This window comes from Xiphophorus maculatus, chromosome 4 (genome assembly GCF_002775205.1).
Source record: "Xiphophorus maculatus strain JP 163 A chromosome 4, X_maculatus-5.0-male, whole genome shotgun sequence".
Taxonomy (NCBI): Eukaryota; Metazoa; Chordata; class Actinopteri; order Cyprinodontiformes; family Poeciliidae; genus Xiphophorus; species Xiphophorus maculatus.
Window position 1 is genome coordinate 9622901 of NC_036446.1, and position 19290 is coordinate 9642190.

The 19290-nt window shown below is 37.8% G+C and overlaps 1 protein-coding gene across 1 annotated transcript; it reads left to right on the top strand.

The window, feature by feature from the left end:
• The first annotated feature begins 74 nt into the window (after positions 1-74).
• On the top strand, positions 75-18143 carry ulk3 (unc-51 like kinase 3). Its single transcript, XM_005796191.2, has 17 exons — positions 75-162; positions 700-841; positions 1005-1145; positions 1832-1952; positions 2168-2263; positions 2479-2622; positions 4294-4376; positions 5162-5317; positions 5444-5549; positions 5673-5713; positions 7176-7278; positions 9711-9775; positions 10369-10447; positions 12073-12113; positions 15565-15612; positions 15751-15814; positions 17179-18143. The coding sequence occupies exons 2-17, from the start codon at positions 737-739 to the stop codon at positions 17193-17195; spliced, it is 1410 nt and encodes a 469-aa protein (XP_005796248.1). The 5' UTR covers positions 75-162; positions 700-736; the 3' UTR covers positions 17196-18143.
• Positions 18144-19290: the final 1147 nt, after the last annotated feature.

Sequence of the window (19290 nt, forward strand, 5' to 3'; positions counted from 1 at the left end):
GATCACATTACTCTACAAATCTTACAAAATTACTCCCATCAAGCTGCAATAGCAGAACCTTCCACTGGGGGGCAGTAACAAAATTTGAGACGGACTTCCTCGTCAGCTGCCTGTCAGCAGCGATGTAAACATTTCATTCATGTGCGGTGGATTTGCCAACAGGTTTGTGGAAACTGTTTCAATACGTCTTACTTATTTTTTTTTTATTAACCACGAAACGTTATGAGTGTTTGATTTGCATTTAAAGGTAGCAAGAGACGTAAAACACTGGTGGTGTGTATTTCCAGTGCAGTCAGTGGTGTATCTTAGCTAGCTGCAGTTTGGGTAGCCAGCACAGCAACAGCAACAACTGAAACAGATTTAGTTTTATAAGTAGCCCGTCTGCTGTTTTCTTGTTTTAAAGACTTTAACACGCGTCTCTAAATCGTATACATGTATCATATTTTCGAGCTACATGAAGCAACAGCTATTAGCAGTTAAAATAACTTAGTATATTACATACCTGTGTACAGAGATGAGTCAGTGCTGCGTATTGATAAGCCTTCTATAATATAAATGAGCTATAAACCCAGTGATTATAACAATTTAACCAGTATAAAGCAGAGAGATGTGGATAAGCTGTTGATCTCATCCGCCAACTAAAGGTTGAAGATCAGTGTGTGTAATACTTAACAGCAACATGTTGACTTTGCATCACAGAAGTGACTGTGGGAACCTCTGATGTTGCTCTGTGAGCATGGCCTCGACCTCCAGTTTTGCCCCTCCAAAACTAGCAGACTTCATCTTGACAGAGCGCCTGGGCAGTGGCACATATGCTACTGTCTACAAAGCCTACAGAAAGGTGGGTTTAGGAAAGAGGAAGCCTTTCTATATGTCTATATAAGTTAAATGTTTCTTATTAATATTACTTTTTTCAGATTTACAAGTTTTCTGTTTTGATTTGTCTTGATGGTCTTTACGAGTTTTAAAGAGTGAAATCTAAGCTCTTCATTGTGATCTAACAGGGGAACAGTCGAGAAGTGGTGGCAGTGAAAGTTGTAGGGAAGAAAACTCTCAACAAGGCCTCAACAGAAAACCTTCTCACAGAGATTGAAATCTTGAAGACTGTGCGTCATCCTCATATAGTCCAACTCAAAGACTTCCAGGTATGTGCTTGTAGAACAATTGCTTTGTAATCACACATCCAATTTTAGCATGTGAAAGTATGCGTTGTACTTTGACACAATAGTGTGTACAATCTTACTCATCAAGCAGCTTTGTGTTGCTGTAGAGCAAAATTTTGAGGTTTGAATGCCTAACATTCTTTTTGAATGCCATATGTCACTAATTTACAGCTTTTTCTTTTCAGATGTGGACTTTCAGACTTTTACCTTATGATATTTGTGTTCATATCCATGTCTGAAACTCTATACATAGCAGATGGGTAAACAGTCAGGAGGAACTTTTGGATAGCGTGATTAATTATTAACATCATTTTTGGACATCGGAGAACACATAACATTTTAAAGACTCTGTAAAAACAAAACATTTTATTACCTGACAAAGTTTGTTCTCACAAGTTGCACCTGCAATTACCTGAATGGTCTGGTTGTATACGCCCTACTGAAGCTACCTATCCTCACCATGCATAAGACATGTTGTGGCCCTTTCTTCACCTTTGGGTTGTTGATTTATCTATCAAATTTTTCATTAAGCAGGGGGAGAAGAGTGTTTCCAATTGAGACAATATTTATGCTCACTCACGTTGTGATGTGAGTGCTGAAAGATGCAATCAGAAGATTTTAGACCTCGTAGCTAATCTTTAATATTTTTCTTCTCTTATTTTGTTCAGTGGGATGCGGAGAACATTTATTTAATCCTGGAATGGTGTTCAGGTGGAGATCTCTCCCGGTTTATTCGCAGTCGCAGGATTTTACCTGAGAGTGTGGCTCGGCGCTTCCTGCAGCAGATGGGTAAGACATTCCAAGTTTAAACAACTCATATTTTCAAATGTTACACACTTTAAGCCCAACCATGTAAAGAAATATGGTTTGAAACTTTTTCTTTTTTCTGCTATTAATATATTTTAATTATTTTGCATGATTTGTTTAAAATGTATACTTTTCTTTTTAGAGCCAGTAGCATTTCTGATCATGTCTTTTTATGTGGCATATTTGTGCACAAACAGCCTGCGCTCTTCAGTTTCTTCATGAACGGAATATCTCACACTTGGATTTGAAGCCCCAGAATATTCTACTGAGTGGCTCGGTCCTCAAACTGGCAGGTGATCTCATTCCCACCCAAAAACTGAACACAAACCCTTATGAATTTACTACACAAACAATTAATAGAAGCTATCCCTTGCAAAAGCATGTAGATTCTTTGATAATTTGTACCTTTATGCAGGTTAAAACGACAAACCTCGGTGTGTTTTGTTGGGATTTTAAGGAATAACGTTTACAGAGAACATATTGCTTAAAATTTTGACTTGCGGTCTAGATTTTGGGTTTGCCCAGTACATGTCACCGTGGGATGAGAAGTGTGTGCTGAGAGGCTCTCCGCTCTACATGGCTCCTGAGATGGTTTGCCGACGCCAGTATGACTCTAGAGTGGATCTGTGGTCAGTTGGCGTGATTCTTTACGGTGAGTGCTTTTTAAAAAATCTCTTTTGAAATCCTCCAAGATGAAAAACGCACATCTTCAGATTAGCCATTTACAGTATCTTCATTCGCTAACATGAATTTATATATACCGCTCAGGTCTTGAGCTATGGAGTGTGAGCCCCCTCTAATGGCTATTAATAACAACCTGACAGGGCTGCCTTTTCACAAGAAAAGATTAATCACACGAGTGGACCTGTCGGCTTGAAAGAGCGCGCTCAGTAGGTCAGAACAGAATTGCACCATTAATCATGTAATGGCAGGCTGGTGAATGGCCCTTTATAGGATTAATATTACAGTAATAAAATCATAATGTTGCAGCCACAAACTAGGCTATTTCCGTTGATTGGAGCTCTTGACACCAGATTGTGTTTGAAAATTGGAATTTTTCAGGTAGCTCAAACACAACTCACTACTCAATTTAATTTCTTTTATGCAATATCTAAAAAATTAGCACTTTCACATCAATCTATTGAACTTAGTTAGTTAATTCCTCTGCATTACTGCATTCAGTGATTTTCCAGTTGGAGAAGCAATGAGTTGAATGAGCACCATGGGATGATTAACAATTAGCAGCCAGTCAGCGCCGCTTGGGACTATTCCTGTTTTCAAATGTTGAACATACAACATACTGTGGAAATTGGTTAGAATAGAGAGAGAAAATGAAGTGTGACCAATTTGCACTCTGAGAACAGGTATATGTAAAAGATGCAATACAGTAGATGACCTTAAAGGGGTAATACTCAAGTAAGTTCTTTGGTCTCAACCTTTCCCTATTTTGATGGCCAATTTTGCTTACAAGACTTCACTACCCATTTTCTTTGTTGTTTCATACATTTGTTTATAGATTTTGTGTGTTTAAAATGCCTTCCATTTCCAGTGTTAAATGTTCATCAGACACTAAAGTGTATTGATATTTCAGAGGGCATATTTGTTGTATTATTCCATTCCTATTATATCACTTGAAAATGGTCTCAAAACAACAATTGTAATAACTTCTGGGACAATTTATTGTCCATCAAAATTTGTTATTGTGACAGACCTATTAATACGATAAATGACCTTAGGAAATATTAGAAGGATCAACTAAAGCCAGTTTTTACAGCAGTTTACAGATCTTTTATAAAACTTAGCAATTTTTCTCTTTATGGAAGTTCTTTCTTTTAAACAATATAATACATTTTCTGGTGGAAGAGGGAGTACTACACTCAATCTGTAGTGTATGAGTTAATATGACACAGGAAAATTGTGATAGAAAACCTACCAGAGGTGCAGAAGAGTTGAGACCGAGGCAGAGGTTACCTCCCAGCAGGACAAAGACCTTAAAGGGGACATATTATTCAAAATTCATATATTTCACATTTTTGTACTTCTACTTTGGTCTCTACTGCTTGTATAAACAGCCCATTTACTCAAACCTGGCAATAAGTTAATGCTTTTTGGTGTCTGGAAAATTTTGATTTAAAGTGACAGGAGATCCTAAAACAGATCATTCTGAAAGTAGCTTAAAATACGCAGGAGGGGAGCAGTATTGTTAACTTTACATTTAAAGTTGCTGACAGATAATATCAGCTTGATGTCATTAATTTAGTTTGATATGATGAAGATTCTATCCCTATCTGTAAATGTTTCTCCATTATTTCTATACACACAGAGGCTCTGTTTGGACGAGCTCCATTTGCATCAAAGTCATATGCTGAACTGGAGGAGAAAATACGAAGCAATCAACGCGTCGAGGTAAACATTTACAATTTAAACTAATTGCAGTCAGTTCTGTTCCTCCAAACAGTGCCAGATTTTAACATAGTCTGGAATAGTACAAGTAAAATTGTTTTTAAATTGCCTTTAATTTCTTAATCCGATATAGAGACATAATCAGACTGAGTAGGAATGAGAGTAATTAAAATTCCCTACAGGCATCAGTGTAGTCATGTTGAAGCTTCTTTCTTGTCAATCTTCCTTTATACCACTAGATGGCAGAGTTTTTATATTTGTGGAGGATTGGTTCCGTCCATTACATTTAGAAAGCCTGTTTGGAATAACATCTACAACAGGTTTGTTAATGAAGAGAATTGCATATACTGTAGATATATGATGTTCAAAACTACTAGTTGTATCTGTTAGAAGACAATGTGTCTGAATGTTTATCATATATGTTTTCAGATTAGTGATGTGCAAGATATTTTTTTAAACAAAAAGTTTTTTCTGTTTATGATTTCTGGTACATACAAAATAAGCCCTGTTTGAACTGGGCATCGGGAAGTTCAGACTGTGTTTACTTTTGATGAAGAAGTGCTTTCATGCCAAGTGAATTCCCAAGTAAGCAATAGGCTTTGACTTGTGGAATCACATTAGAGCGTTGTGCATTATCCAGTGATCCACATTGACTCTAAAGGTCATCTTTTGTCAGAACGTAGAGATGTGGGACACAAGGTTCTATGCTAACAAAGCACTGTCCTTTCTTTTCTTGGATCATCCTGTGAAGTGCGTGCAACATAATAAGGTTGTGTTTTGTGCATTAGCTCCCTCCTGGGGCCCGAGTCTCCAAGGACTGCAGAGACCTTCTGTTGAGGCTGCTCGAGCGAAATCCAGATACCCGGATCACCTTTGAGGAGTTCTTCACTCACCCTTTTTTGGATATGGAGCACATGCCAAGTGCAGACAGCATAGTGAAAGCAGTAAGAGAAGGAGAAGACATCAGCTTGTGGACAAACTAGCACCACAAACACTACAGGCCGATTATTATTTTACATAGTTTTAATAGTTCACAATGACAGATTTTTCTTTCTCATTGGTATTTTAAGAAAGAGCTGGTGCTGCAGGCCGTGCAGAAGGACCAGGAGGGGGAGCGCTCCGAAGCACTGTCTTTCTACTGCAGTGCCCTCGAGCACTTCGTCCCCGCCATTCACTGTAAGGGCAAGATATACTTTCATATCCTGTCCGTAGCTTATCTCCTACACAGCATGTTCTTTGCACATAAACAATAAACTGAGAAGGAATACTCATTCTGAAATATTTCCACTTCTTCCTTAGATGAGACAGACCGACAGCGTAAAGATGCCCTCAGGCAGAAGGTATGCCTAAAGGAACTTTTCATATGTGTAGCATGAATAAGTTATGCAAATCATTTTTATGTCAGCCACATAACCTCAGAGTTAATCTAAAGGATTAAACAAGGAGAAGATTTATGTAGGATCAAAGATAATTTAACTAAGATTATGAGAAGAATCATTATGAGCTTGTAGACAATAATTTAAAAGCAGTTGTGCTCAAGCTAAAGTATATTTACTAATGATTTAATTAAGCAAAACAAATGCACAAACAAAAAAGCAGAACAGAAGATAGTAATTCTAATATTACTTTAAAAACAGTGCCAAAAGGAGGCAGTGTTGTGACTAACTTTCAAAATAACATCTTAAACTGATTATAGTCTAAATTTATCAATATTTTATTGATCTTTCAACATCCTAGAGAAATAAACACATAGACTAGTTTTAAGTTCAAATACGTAATGGTAATGTGGGGGAAAGAAATACAAAGTTAGATGAATCTCAAGTTTTGGAGTCACTTCGATTAAGTGACTCCATGTTGCTGAAACGTCTCAGGTTTCAGCAACAAAAACATGGCGAGAGGAAGAATTAAGCACCATGGTTTTAATTTACCAATGAATGAACAGCAAACCTCCAACGTATGGAAGAAAGGCAAAACATATTTTTCTGCAGCAAAACAAGACAAATGTAATAAAGTAAATGTGTTCAACCAAAACACTTACAGTACCCAGACTGAGCTTTTCTCTTGGCAGTGTGTTATTCCAGGGGAGGAGTCGTCATGACAACCAATCAGAGGCAGTCTTGGGGTAGCCCAAGAGATTTATCACATTTGACAGTTAATAATAACTTGGATTCTATCACTTTTTCTAAAGCACATTTTTTAGCCTGAGATAGAGAACAAATATCCAGAGTATATTACTCTTTACAAAATAGTATGCAGTTACTAGGCCTGTCTCCACTCTTTTTCAAGCATGGGATTTTACACATCACTCACTATTTAAAGTTACAATTAAGCAAGGATTATTGTAAACCTTTTATGTTTTTTTTTTCTGAATTGATAAAATGACATCAGAGTGATGTTGACATATGATGGCATTCAAACAAATTTCTCTTTGGCGCACAACAGCTGTTGAGGTTTTAAATAGGGTATCGTAAAGGCAATTATGATATGTTGCTGAACACTACAAATAACAACAATATACAGGGGTTGGACAATGAAACTGAAACACCTGGTTTTAGACCACAATAACTTATTAGTATAAGTTATACTAATACTAATAACTATACTAATGTCCAACCCCTGTATATATACTGTATATATATATATATATATATATATATATATATATATATATATATATATATATATATATATATATATATATATATACTGTACTTTCTCTATCGGCCCTTTTTAGTGTCATGCAGTGTAAATGGAAAAATGTTTTGTTGATCAAAGAAGTCATTGTAAGGGTTCAACCCACAGGTCAGGCAGTATGTGTCGAGAGCTGAGGAACTGAAAGCCCTTCTCGCTTCGGACAACAAGCGGAGCTTCGAGGAGGCCAAGACATCCAGAGATGTTCTCCGAGGTAAATAGCATACCCCTTGTCTTTGTTTCCAAATAGTTCTTAAAACTATTTTCCAGAAGGCTTATCCATGTGGGCAGCTCCAAATTTATATTCATTCAAGTGAAACTTAAATGTAGGTCAAAACTTAAATGGTAAATGTTAGGGGTGCTCCGATCAGGTTTTTTGCTGCCGATTCCGATACCGATCACCCATGAGGCCGATCTCTGCCGATCACCGATCTTTACCTATCGCCTGGATTGACTGTTTATTTTTCGCATTAGTTATAAATGATACTATGTGATCTGGCAAAATTAAAAAATGATCTGGTGATAAATTCACCTGAGCTCCACATGACAGGATTTGTTGCTGCGTGCTTGCGCACTGTGAAGGAAAGAGGAGATCAGCTGCACACGCAAGCTGAGAAGTGAGATACAGGTGATCGTTTTGGTGATCGGCAACCAGAGACAGTGATCGGCGATCACCGATCATACACTTTTTCACGGAAATCGGCCGATTATGATCGGCACACCTCTAGTAAACGTCTCAGTCCGTGTTGATGTTAAACTAGCAACATAGTGGATACTGACAGTTCTTTTCTATAATATGCTTTGTTGAGAAAACGAGATATTTTCTACCTGTTGTTCGTTGTTATCTCGTCTCCCCAGGTCCGCGTGTAAAAGTGAAACCATAAAGACAACAGTCACTGTTCAACTTCACAATCATCCAGAATTTTATTCAAACAATCAAGTGCATAAAATCACATCAACAGCTCATCATAATAATCAGAAAACCAAAGCCACAAAGAAGAAATTAATTACCTTAGAAAAATACAAAAATACAAAGACGCACCTTCGAAGACCACTGCATGTGGCAGTTAAGACAATGCCACCCCAGTGATCTGACCAGCTGTTTTAGCTCAATTACTTTTATATCAAGGCGTGTTTCTACTGTCTGATGCGTTCTAACATACAGTTTAGAGGTGGTCTCAAACAGCCTGTAATGATGTGTTGCTGTTTGCACGCCAGAGACCATGCAGGTGTTACCAAGGCCAAGAGATGAATCTATCCGCTGTCTAAGCTATCCTCCCTGCATACTTTCCCAGCATACAAACAATAGATGTATTCATTTCATACAGAAACATTTTACTCAAGAAAGCGAGACCAAAGTTGATCATCCATGTTTTTCATCCCTTCAAACTGCCTCAAACTGGTTTCTGTACTGCAAAGAGCTCTCCTGACTTCTCCTCTGACCCAGTGCATCAAACAGCAGATTTTGACTATAAAAATTAGCACACGTTTTATATAATATCCTCAAACTCTGATAAAACAGACATGAGCAGTTTCAATGCCAAAACATTCAATATTTTCTGATTAGTTTTCAACTTCTTTGGTTATAATGAGCTAAAACATTTTCAGATGAATACATAACTTCTACACTCTTAAGAATGTGTTCTAATATAAAAAAAACCTACTGATTAGACTAATTTTAATCAAATCGGGATCATTATATCCAAGAAAAATGTTCTACTGATTAAGTTATATATTTATTAAACCATGAGTCTAAAACTAATCTAAACTGAGGCCTACTCAAAACAGTCAGGATCAGCCTAATAGTTCAACATGCGCTAAAGTTAAACATAATTAAAACTAGCATAATTAAACTAATATTTCCAACAGCTTGAACCCTGGAGGTTCCTGGGTTTTTCTTTAACATCCTAACCGAAATCCTTTAAGTGGCTGTGATAGTTTGGGTCAGATGATTGAAATTTAGGCACAGTGTTCCAGCAAGTCAATGATTCCAGTCACTCAACAAATGTGGTTTTGCAATGGACAAAGCATGCTAACGTTTAGTGTCTAGAAGGCCACAACCGCAGTGCCTTTGCTTTTGCTCTAAAATACGTGGCAAGATGACTGGCCCCAGAATTGTGCCAGGATCTTATTATTGACTGCAAAGAAAATGTGGTTTAGAGTTGCTTTAAAACCATAATAAATGGAACATTGACCAATATATTCAACGTTTATTGATGATCTTGATGATGGCACTACTCAAAATGTAATATTTGCAATATTTGTTTGTTTGTATGCAGAAGTGTGGAGAAAATCTGCACTACATTCAAATTTTGGAACCCAGTTTTTTTTTTTCACTGAGATTGTGCCTCTTTTGTTTATTCCACCCTTGAAACAGTTATTAGACCTGAGGACAGTTCAAATACATTATTGAAACCACCAAATTAATCTTGATGACATTTAATACTGTATATAAACTACTGACTTTAACTTTATGCACTGTTTTTCTGCTTATTTTAATGTTATTGATAATTTATCCAAATCATGAATCCTTGGTGTTTTCAGCAGTCCTTTTTATGAGTTAAATGACTGTGAGCTGTAATCTACTTTTTTTTTCTTCACAGGCACTATTACTGAACTTAGAAATGTATTTTTTTTTTTTTATAGAAATGTCTAAAGACCAACCACGTCTCCTTGCTGCCTTGGAGATGGCCTCTACAGCTATTGCTAAGGTTAGACACTGAGCGACGACATCAAGGGCTTTTGAAGAATGTTCTTGTTGGTGTCGCTGGGAATAGACTAAAAGCATTTTCTAGACCATTTTCTAGAAAATGGTCATTTTCTAGATGAATTTAAACTAGAAGCATTTTTTCCCCAGAAAGTTAGGAAACAATACACCCACTATTAAGACAGCTGTCTGAGGTTCCTTTTCAGGCAATAACTCCTATGAAAATGTGTCCTGTTTCACTTTGTTTTAATAAAATACTGCACGCTTAATTTACTGCTGAAGACATAAAATAAAAATAATCCACAGAAAAAATTATGAAGGAGACTAAATATAAATGCACACCACACTTTTGAGAGCTTCTTTACTAAGAAGGTTTGGATATGATCCTTATGATTTTGCTCTATCCCATATGCATTTCCAATGTAATAGTGTGTGAATACTTTTCCAACAGTTTCACCATGTAGTCCTTACAAACTGAACCTTTAGAAAACACAAGAATGAATAAATAAGTAATGTGATTTTTATGGGACTTGTTTATTGTGATTTGATTTGGGCAGTATCAAATCAGGTTCTGATCATCTAAATCTGCTTTCATAGGAGGAGAATGAATCAGATGATCTTGAAGCTTTGGATATGTACCAGCAATGCTTAGGAGAGCTACTGTTGGCATTAGCAGGTAACCAAATGCATTTATTGCATAATGTTCTGAATTTAATGCAATATTCTATATTGCATAAATGCAGTATTAATATTCCATTAATATTGATAAATTAAACTTAATTTATCAGGTAAGTTGGTAAACTTACCTGATAAAGAAAATACAGACTTTTATCAGGTAAGTTCAGGTAAATTCCTGAACTTACCTGATATCAAAGCTAGGTTCAGGAATATTTTAGGAAGAAATGTACACTATTTTATATTCCCATAACGTATTATTCATCTGCATTCTGAGAATGAGCCTAGTGAGTGGGGAAGGGTTGAAAAACGTATCACGATATTGAATATTATACTATGAAATATTGGCGAACAAGTGGCATAACACTTCCTGTTTAATACATAGTTTTCAGTCCACGTCATTTTATTTTTAAGTAGTTATGAAGCATGGGGCGAAATTTTAACTGCTCCTGCTCATGTTACTCACCATGTTGTTGCTAGGTAACCAAAGAATGAGTGAGTGAGTTGATGTCATTCATCTTAGCTTAGCGTGAGAGGTTGATTGACTAAAGCCTGTCCTCTGCCTATATTCCCTAGAATGCTGTGCGATTTCAGATCGGAGTTCAATGAATATTCTCTATATTGAATATTGAATTTTCCATCAGATGTATTTTCTATTGATTTTGATTACGAGTCTTTTGCAATATAAAGTATTGATTTATTGTCCAGCTTTAGAGCGGGGAATGGCTGCTTTGTTAGAGAGGAGGTTACAAATTTGCTAAACGATGTGATACTACAGAAATCGTATGTAGATAGAAAGAGGCGAAACTTCAAATGTGAGATTAGGTCACTAAGAAGGAGTAATGAAGATTTGGAGTCTTTTAAGTGACAGACATGGGAGTAACTGAAGACACTCCAGCAACTCACTCTGTGGCTTGGCATCCATTAGACCTGGTTCATGAGCTCATCTGGGAGATCAGCCTAATGGATGAGGTGGGACAGAGTCATCCAGATGTGGCTTTGAGCTGGGATGAGAAGGGCTGCCAGTGCCCTGTGTGTGGTATGAAGGCTCTGTCATCTGCTTCCACTTCAGACACCATATTTCAACTGTGTGTTACTGAAACCTGGAGACAAAAAAAACCTATTATCCCAGTTACCACAACTTTATTGCTTAAATGTGTTGTGGGGATGAAACTGAAGAAACACTTTATGTAAGCAACATCAAATTAGATGTGCTAAGAAAGGTCTCCAAGTTGTCTGTGGAGAAGTAATTCCTGTTTCTCCACTGTCAGGGTGTGTTGTGCAGCAGATTCCACCACAGTGATTGTTGGGAGAAAACATTGGTTCTTTGTTCCCCCAGAAGCTCTTTGCTGTTCAGCTCCCCAGTGCACCTCCCTGCCACAGAGCCCTCCTCCTTTTTCTCCTCTTTCTGCCACTCTACCCTCCAGCACAACTGACTGCGAAAACAATGGCCTAGATTAGAACAATTTTCACTTCTTTAGCCTCCAGTCAAAACACTAGTGAAATCCAATCTAGTAGTTTGCCTCTTCTTGAACAAAAGTGATTAGATACTAGACTCCCCACCTATTTTAGTTTCATTATTTCTCTGCTCTTTTTGTTTTTTATCCCACTCTCTACTCAATCCAGCTGAGCCCCAGGGTCGCAGGAGGGAGCTGCTCCACAATGAGGTGAGTGGGTGAAGCAATGGTTCTACTTTTAGCACCAACAAGCTCGCTGATAACCATCACATGAACCATATTTGTTTTCCTCAACATTAAGGAGGGGGAAAACAACATAAGTCATCCTCCATAATTATAATCACACATTTGGATCAATCTCTTCTCTATGATTTTAAATATTTATGTTAACTATGTGTGAAAGCAATCATAGTTTCTTGCCTAAACTAAATTGTACAATTATGGACAATATTTTACATCCCTGAAGTGAGTTATTCAGGTAATTAAGTTTCGCAACTCAGGAACTTTATTGTTTTTCCTAACCATGATTGGTCTAATCAGGTTGTGTTTTGTCACCGCAAACCAAACAAAACAGACAGACAACAGCAACCATAAACCATGGAGGCCTTCACATTTAAGAAGATATAGAAAACCAAAAAAAAAAAACTAAATTGTCAGCAAGGCAGAAATATTCAATTCAGTTCGACTTTTGTTGGAAAATAGAGCAAAGAGTGGCTTCTTAGGATCACTGAGTCCCCATAGCAACCATTACATATCAAGTCAAGGCAGTTCACAGTGCTTCACATGATAAAAACATAACCAACTATGAAACAAGCATCAGACATTACATTTTGTCAAATGCCATCATCAAAATCATCAAGAGTAATCATCAGATGTATTAATCAATGTTCCAGTTGTTTTTAATCAAATGCAGCTCTAAACAAGTGGGGTTTAGCCTTGATTTAAAGTAACTCAGTGTTTTGGCTGCTTTGCAGTTTCCTGGAAGCTTGTTCCAGATTTGTACCTATCTACATATCATACATTTGCTCTGCTATGAGAGGGGGCTGACTGACAGACTCACCCACCAGGTCACTTTTTCATGTGTGCGCTTAACAATAGTAACCCCACTGTTGCCAACTTATCGACTTTGTCGCTCTATTTAGCGACTGTTCAAACAAAAAAATCGGTATCATCCAAAATCGCATCAGGCTTTTTAGCAATTGCTGATCAGCCAGAAAACTGAAATCGGTCCACCCCTAATAAACACACCATCACTAAAGAATTTCATGGAGCCAGTAAAGTCTGTCAGTGAAAATGAGCTACTGTTGTTGACAGTTTCTTAAATTGAACACATTCAACTATTATGTCCCATGAAAAAGTATAGGGATGGTTCAATGTTAGGTCCTTCCCTTTCTGCTAATACATACATATGTGCCTACTGAAGTTTATTGAAGACAGTTAAGGAGACGCAGCTGTCATATCAGATCTATCTTGTCAACGCAGCTTTATGAACTACAGCTGGTTGTGTCCTCTAAAAGTTCAGATACTGAAAACATGAGAACCTGTCCGTTTTTACTCTGTTATAAGACTTGACATGAACAAGACAAACCAAGCTATGAATATAATGACACAACTCTGAGATATTTCTGCAGCAGTTAAAGTCGCCAACACCACAGCACCATCTATAATTCTCATATGGCGGAGAGAACCACCAGCTGCCATCCTCGATTTGACTGCCCAGCCAAAATTAGTAATTAGGCATGAATGACCTTTATCAGACATGTAATCAGCAAGCCAAATTTTACTCAAAAATATGACATCTCAGGCTTTTATAGCAGATCTAGAGCGTGCTAAATTTGAGTTTCCAAAACTGTTTAGCTGCGTTATTATAGAGCTCTTTGGTGAGAAAATTTCTTTTTGTATAAATTTATATATAATGAAGAAAAATTTAAAATTCTTAGAATCGAATGAAAATATCAGAAAATTCTTGCATGATTGTACATTTTCATAATCTAGAAAGATTACATTAGAACAGAAACAATCCCTCAGAACCCTCAAATGAGTCTTTTATTACCTGTGTAGGTTTGCTGTTGATGCTCTGTAAGTGTTTTCTTTTGGTCCATTGTTTATCTAGCAGCTGAACCAACAAAACATCATATTTCACCAACCAACCAAAAAAAGGGAGGGCAGGGCCCTGAGTGGGCCTCATGGACCTCCCTGTTTGAAGTTTTATGGGTGCTTGCCTTAAGTAAATTCAGATGCGGTTGTAATAATCTAATGCAGCATCGGGAGGCGGTGTTCGGGAAGAGAGGGGTAAATTAAAAGCATGTGTGTTTGTTAGAACCCGAAACAGCCGACACACGCTGCCTCAGTTTGTGTTCACAACTATTTTAGAAAATCCTTCTTTTAGAGTTTCTTAGTCTGGCTTCTCATAGTTATTATTGTCCTGGTGTCTTTCAGTGTCAGGTTCCGCTTACACATATATATCTCCCACATTTGTTGTTCTTGCTGATTAGAGGGATCCTGATTAAAGTCCTGTGGTGAGATAATATCAGGATCGGTACCGGATCCTGAGAACCGGCGGTTAAAATGATTATTTCATCTAATGACTCTAGAAGGAACGTTGCAGAGTTCTTAGGTGTTTGCAGTTTGTTAGTTCAAACTTTAAATGTTGCTGCAGCTCAACCCAAGAAGTTTTTTGTTTTTTTTTTCCATAAAGAGTTTTTGCGGCGCTAGTGGCTCGTATTTTTTGTACAGTAGGCAGACAGGAAGGAGGGTGAGGAGAGAGGGGAAGACACGAACCCACGACGTCCGCGTCGAGGACTAAGGCCTCCAAACGTGGGGCATGCTAACCCCCTGCGCCACCACAGCATGCCCCAACCCAAGAAGGTTTGATGACGCATGCAGGTGTTACAGACTCAAGAACCTTCTGGATCACCAGACGATTTATAGCAACCTGCCAACAACTGTTACCAGTTGCAAAAAATGCGGAAAACCTTAGCAAGAGTTAGAATGTCAGATTGTAGTCAGAGTCACTTTATGCAAAATTATTGATACTGTTCAAACACTGGGATTTTTTTGAAAGTGGAAGGAAAACAAAGCATCTTAAATGTGTGGTGTGCACATATGTTCACTCCCTCCTAGTAGTCTGATTAGTAAATATAGCAGATATAGTCCATTGTATCATTTTCCTTCTACTTCACAATAATGCACTACTTTGTATTGCTTTGTCACACATACCAATAATGTAACCTAATAAATGTTTGAAAAAAAATATTGTTTTGCAAAGTATTGTATGTTAAACTTGTTGGGGGTTTTGTTCTGACAATATATGTGCAAATATTTAAATATAGCTTGGATATTTTAGTAAGTTGTGGGGGGTTACGTGTTTTTTTTGTCACATGTGGCCTTTACTCATTAGTAGTTTGAAAGAAGGGGAGGCCATGCAGTAAATGACCCAGGAATGTGAATAAAACCTGGGCCAGCTGCACTTTCTCTGAGTCACATGTTGCACTGATATTTGATTACATTAGATGAATTCCCCACATCTGCCTCTGGAGCCATCACTAAAATTACATCAGCAAAAATTGTGCTCTCTATAAAAGTTAGAAACTGTAGTGAACACACCCTTGCTTTCAAGGCGCATAATGTTATTTATGGGAACCTTTATGTCTCCTGTTAGATAAAAAGCCTCATGACCCGAGCTGAATACCTCAAGAAGCATATCAAGGTAAAATATACTGGTTTTACTATCAAGAAATTATCTAAGGATAATTACTTATTTTGACTTCTTTTTAAATGGTAATAAACTGGTTCATAGAATGCTGATGATGAACTTCAGTAGATTGTTGTTTGTCTTCATTTTCAGATGGAAGAGAGTGAGAGGGATGTGTCTCTGGATCGGGAATGTCTTGCAGAATCTGTCAGAAGCTGTGAGTTTCCCTGCTCCCTGAGTAAACCATTTCATTAAACCAACAGCGTTGTACTCTAGTGTTTGCAGCTACGCTGATAAGTAAAAACATAGCGGGGCTGTTAGAGGAATGTGGCAAGCATTTGGTGCCACAAACTGCAATAAAATATCCTTTCATTAACGGTTTTTCCACTGGTTAAATATGAGCCATCGTCTTGCTGTGTCGCTTGCCACCCTGTAGGGCGTTCAGGCTCTTTGATTTTGCTTTTGGACAGCTCTGTGCAGCTCGTGTGCAGCTCGGTGCTCTTGTAAAGCCCAACTTTTGAAAATAAAATATGATGCAAAAAAAAGACTGACCCTTAAAACACAAACCATTGGAGAAATAATAGTTTTTTATTTATATTAAATACTCAGCGGCTGGACGTTGTTACATATTTTCATATGCAGCCGGACCACAGCGTACCATTACTTGGTTTTTAATATACGGTACCTGGATCTCCACAGTGGTTACATATATAGACAAAGTCCTAATTCAGAGTATTTTCTGGGCTTAACTCCAAGATTGCTAGTGGATACCTAAAGCCCAGACAATATCCTGTTCTCAGGAATAAATTCCTCAGGAATTATGAATTTTAAAAAAATAAGGAAAGGAGGCAGGGCACTAAGAAGTCAGCAGGCTGCTCTAGCTTTATGAAGAATGTGGCTTCTTACCCTGCCGCTGTTGTTTTAATGAAACCAAACTACAGTCGGGCTTACCAGCTGGCCTGGATCCAACAGCAGCTGCTCCAGAGTGGGTCGCAGCAACGCCCATGCCTGTCTGGTGGCCTGGGACTACACCAGAAAATGCAGCAAAATGCTGAGAATCATCACACTGTAACCCTGAGACGGCAGAGCAGCAGGCAGTGTTCTTTTTTTATTACGAATATAGCCTCTTCTAAAGTACAAAAGACCCTCAAAGACTTGTTAACTGGGGGTAAGGAACAGAATGGGCAAAAACACAAAGTTTCTCTCACATAAGTGTTTAAAAACCTTATTGGTGTTTGTCCACCGTGTCACTTTACAAAAATAATGTGTTATTGGTCAAATGAAGTATTCTTACTAATAAACTGAATTATGGGGTTTCATTAAATGTAAACCATAATCCTCAAAATCAAATGAGATAAATGCTCAGAAAGCATCACTGTGCATAACAAATTTGTATAATTAATGACCTTTTGTATTGGATTACTGAAATCAATTAACTTTTCAAAGATATCATCACATAATACATGATGACAAATGTGATTACCACCCTGCCCTTATGAATTACCTAAAATATGATGGGAAGCCTTTTTATTTGGAGCGTGTGGCATTGATGAATAACATGAGTCTCCTGTTCCTCTTCAGCGTGCAGCTTGCAGTGAGCGGAGCAGCAGCTGTGAAACCCAGGAATGCCCTGTAGGTCGTCCATCAGTGTTCAGGATGGACATGGCGACCTCACCACACCAGGCCTTTGCAGGGGCCAAAGCACACCGTATCCTAACCAACTGAGCTCACTATCTGGGTGGCATGTGACAGTTACCAACCAAAGGTGGACAATGTTTTGGCTGCTGCTTTAAAGGTCCCTAAACCAAATGAATTGGCAGGTAAGGGATTCGGTTTAAATGTTGTTGTTTCATTTTTAATAAGGGAGACCGGAGGGTGCTAAAGTCCTGAAAGTAGCTCTTGAATTTTGGATTTGCACACTGGTGAATGTGAAAGTTTCCTGCCTTTTACTGTGTGTTGTTAGCGAGCTGAGCCTCAATCCCCTCCTCCAGACACACTATTGATATGGAAATTCTGGACAGCTTGTCTGACAATACCAACACTGTTATGCTAAATGAGTTAAACTGAGACCGCTGCATTAGTTATCACACGACATCTACAGGTCCTTTCAGCATGCTTAGGAGTTGCACAAAATGCAAACACAATCAAATATGAACTGTAATGTTTAATCACTGGTGTTTAGAAACGTACTGTTAACTAGTCAGATTTGTGCAAGCACTTCTCCATTGCCTTTATTGTGGGTCAACCACAGGCTCATCATGCTCTCATCCCTGACTGAATCCTCATCAGAGGTGTGGCTCCTGCTTCACTTGCACTGGCGTTGTGTTTAGGTTTGGGTGGTGATCTGTATCTGAACTCCTCACAGATCCTTCAAGGCTTCTGTTAAAGATTAACAAGTTGAACAGATATGCTGAGTTCTTTTGTACATTGGATCCAGCTGTAAAAAATTTTCCTAAAGGGAAGATTTTTAGGCAGCTGCAATTTCCACACTGCTGTATGGTTTACTTTTTTTTTTTTTTTAAATAAAATACCAAATCTGTTTTTATTGTGTATTTATTGGGAGACAAAATCATAATAAAGATGCATATTATGCAAAAAATCTGATCTTCAAAGTTAGTGTTTTATTTTCTGCCCAACTGTCGACACCACATATTAACAGTTACATTTTTAAATGTCTGCATATCGGTCGATCTTTGAAAGCAAAACGGCTGGGATCATATGCCAGAGCTAAGCATGGACTCCATGGTGTAAGCAGAGTATCCTGGAAAAACAAAGATGTTATGAGAAATTACTAATATATGACTGTTTTGAATGGACATAGCCTGAAACTAAAACCTTCCACAATAAATTTTATTTAACTTCATAGACTAATCAGTTTGATATTTTTGTATATCAAACTGAAGAAGAAATTTGTGCTTTTTTATTAATAACTTTAATGTAAAACAAATCACAAGCGGATTTAAGTATATTTCTCATGACTAGAATCAGAGCCACGATGAACTAATCCTACTATGCTCTTACCTATTAAAGTTTTATTAGGTAATGACACTTTGAATTTTAAAGCTGCGGTATGTAACTTTTATAAGAAATGCTTTCTACATATTTGTCAGAACTATTAGTATGTTGTGACATTACAATATGAGACATATCATCTGCGAAAAAATGGAGTTCCTCTGCCTAAGGGCATGCTGTCATCTGCAGAAATACACTGCACTGTCAGAAACAACTAATAAGAGCCAAGAAGAAGATCTTGGCACTGTCAATCACCCTTGTGTATTCGCTGCTCCTCATGTGTTCCTAAATAAGCAAACAAATGTTGACATATAATGACAGGAATCTTTGAAAGCTTCCCCCATTTGTTTCATTAATGTTTAAATTCTGTCAATCTGTATGTTGTTAAATAATCTTCGTCATTTCTGGAGGAATTTGTCCGTGTAGAACTCACATTTGAAATTACTGGCTCAAAAACTGATGAAGTCCCAGAAAACTCAAGACATGTTCCACCTGTCATGCCAGCTGTAAAAGCTTTTGTTGTAAAAGAGAGAGCTACGCAGCTCCAATTTGAAACATCCAGGACGGAGAACCATTCGGCTCGTAGCTCTAATTGGCTGTGGGTGCCATCACCGTTTGGCTCGGCTTCTTTGCTTTAATCAGGACATGACCAAGTTGCTGCCAGGAAAACTTTGGCTTCAT

Coding starts and splice junctions, on each gene's coding strand:
- ulk3 (XM_005796191.2), top strand. CDS start 737: ATGGCCTCGACCTCCAGTTTTGCCCCTCCAAAACTAGCAGACTTCATC. Junction 5,714..7,175: donor AAGATGCCCTCAGGCAGAAG/GTATGCCTAAAG, acceptor TTCAACCCACAG/GTCAGGCAGTATGTGTCGAG. Junction 9,776..10,368: donor CCTCTACAGCTATTGCTAAG/GTTAGACACTGA, acceptor CTGCTTTCATAG/GAGGAGAATGAATCAGATGA.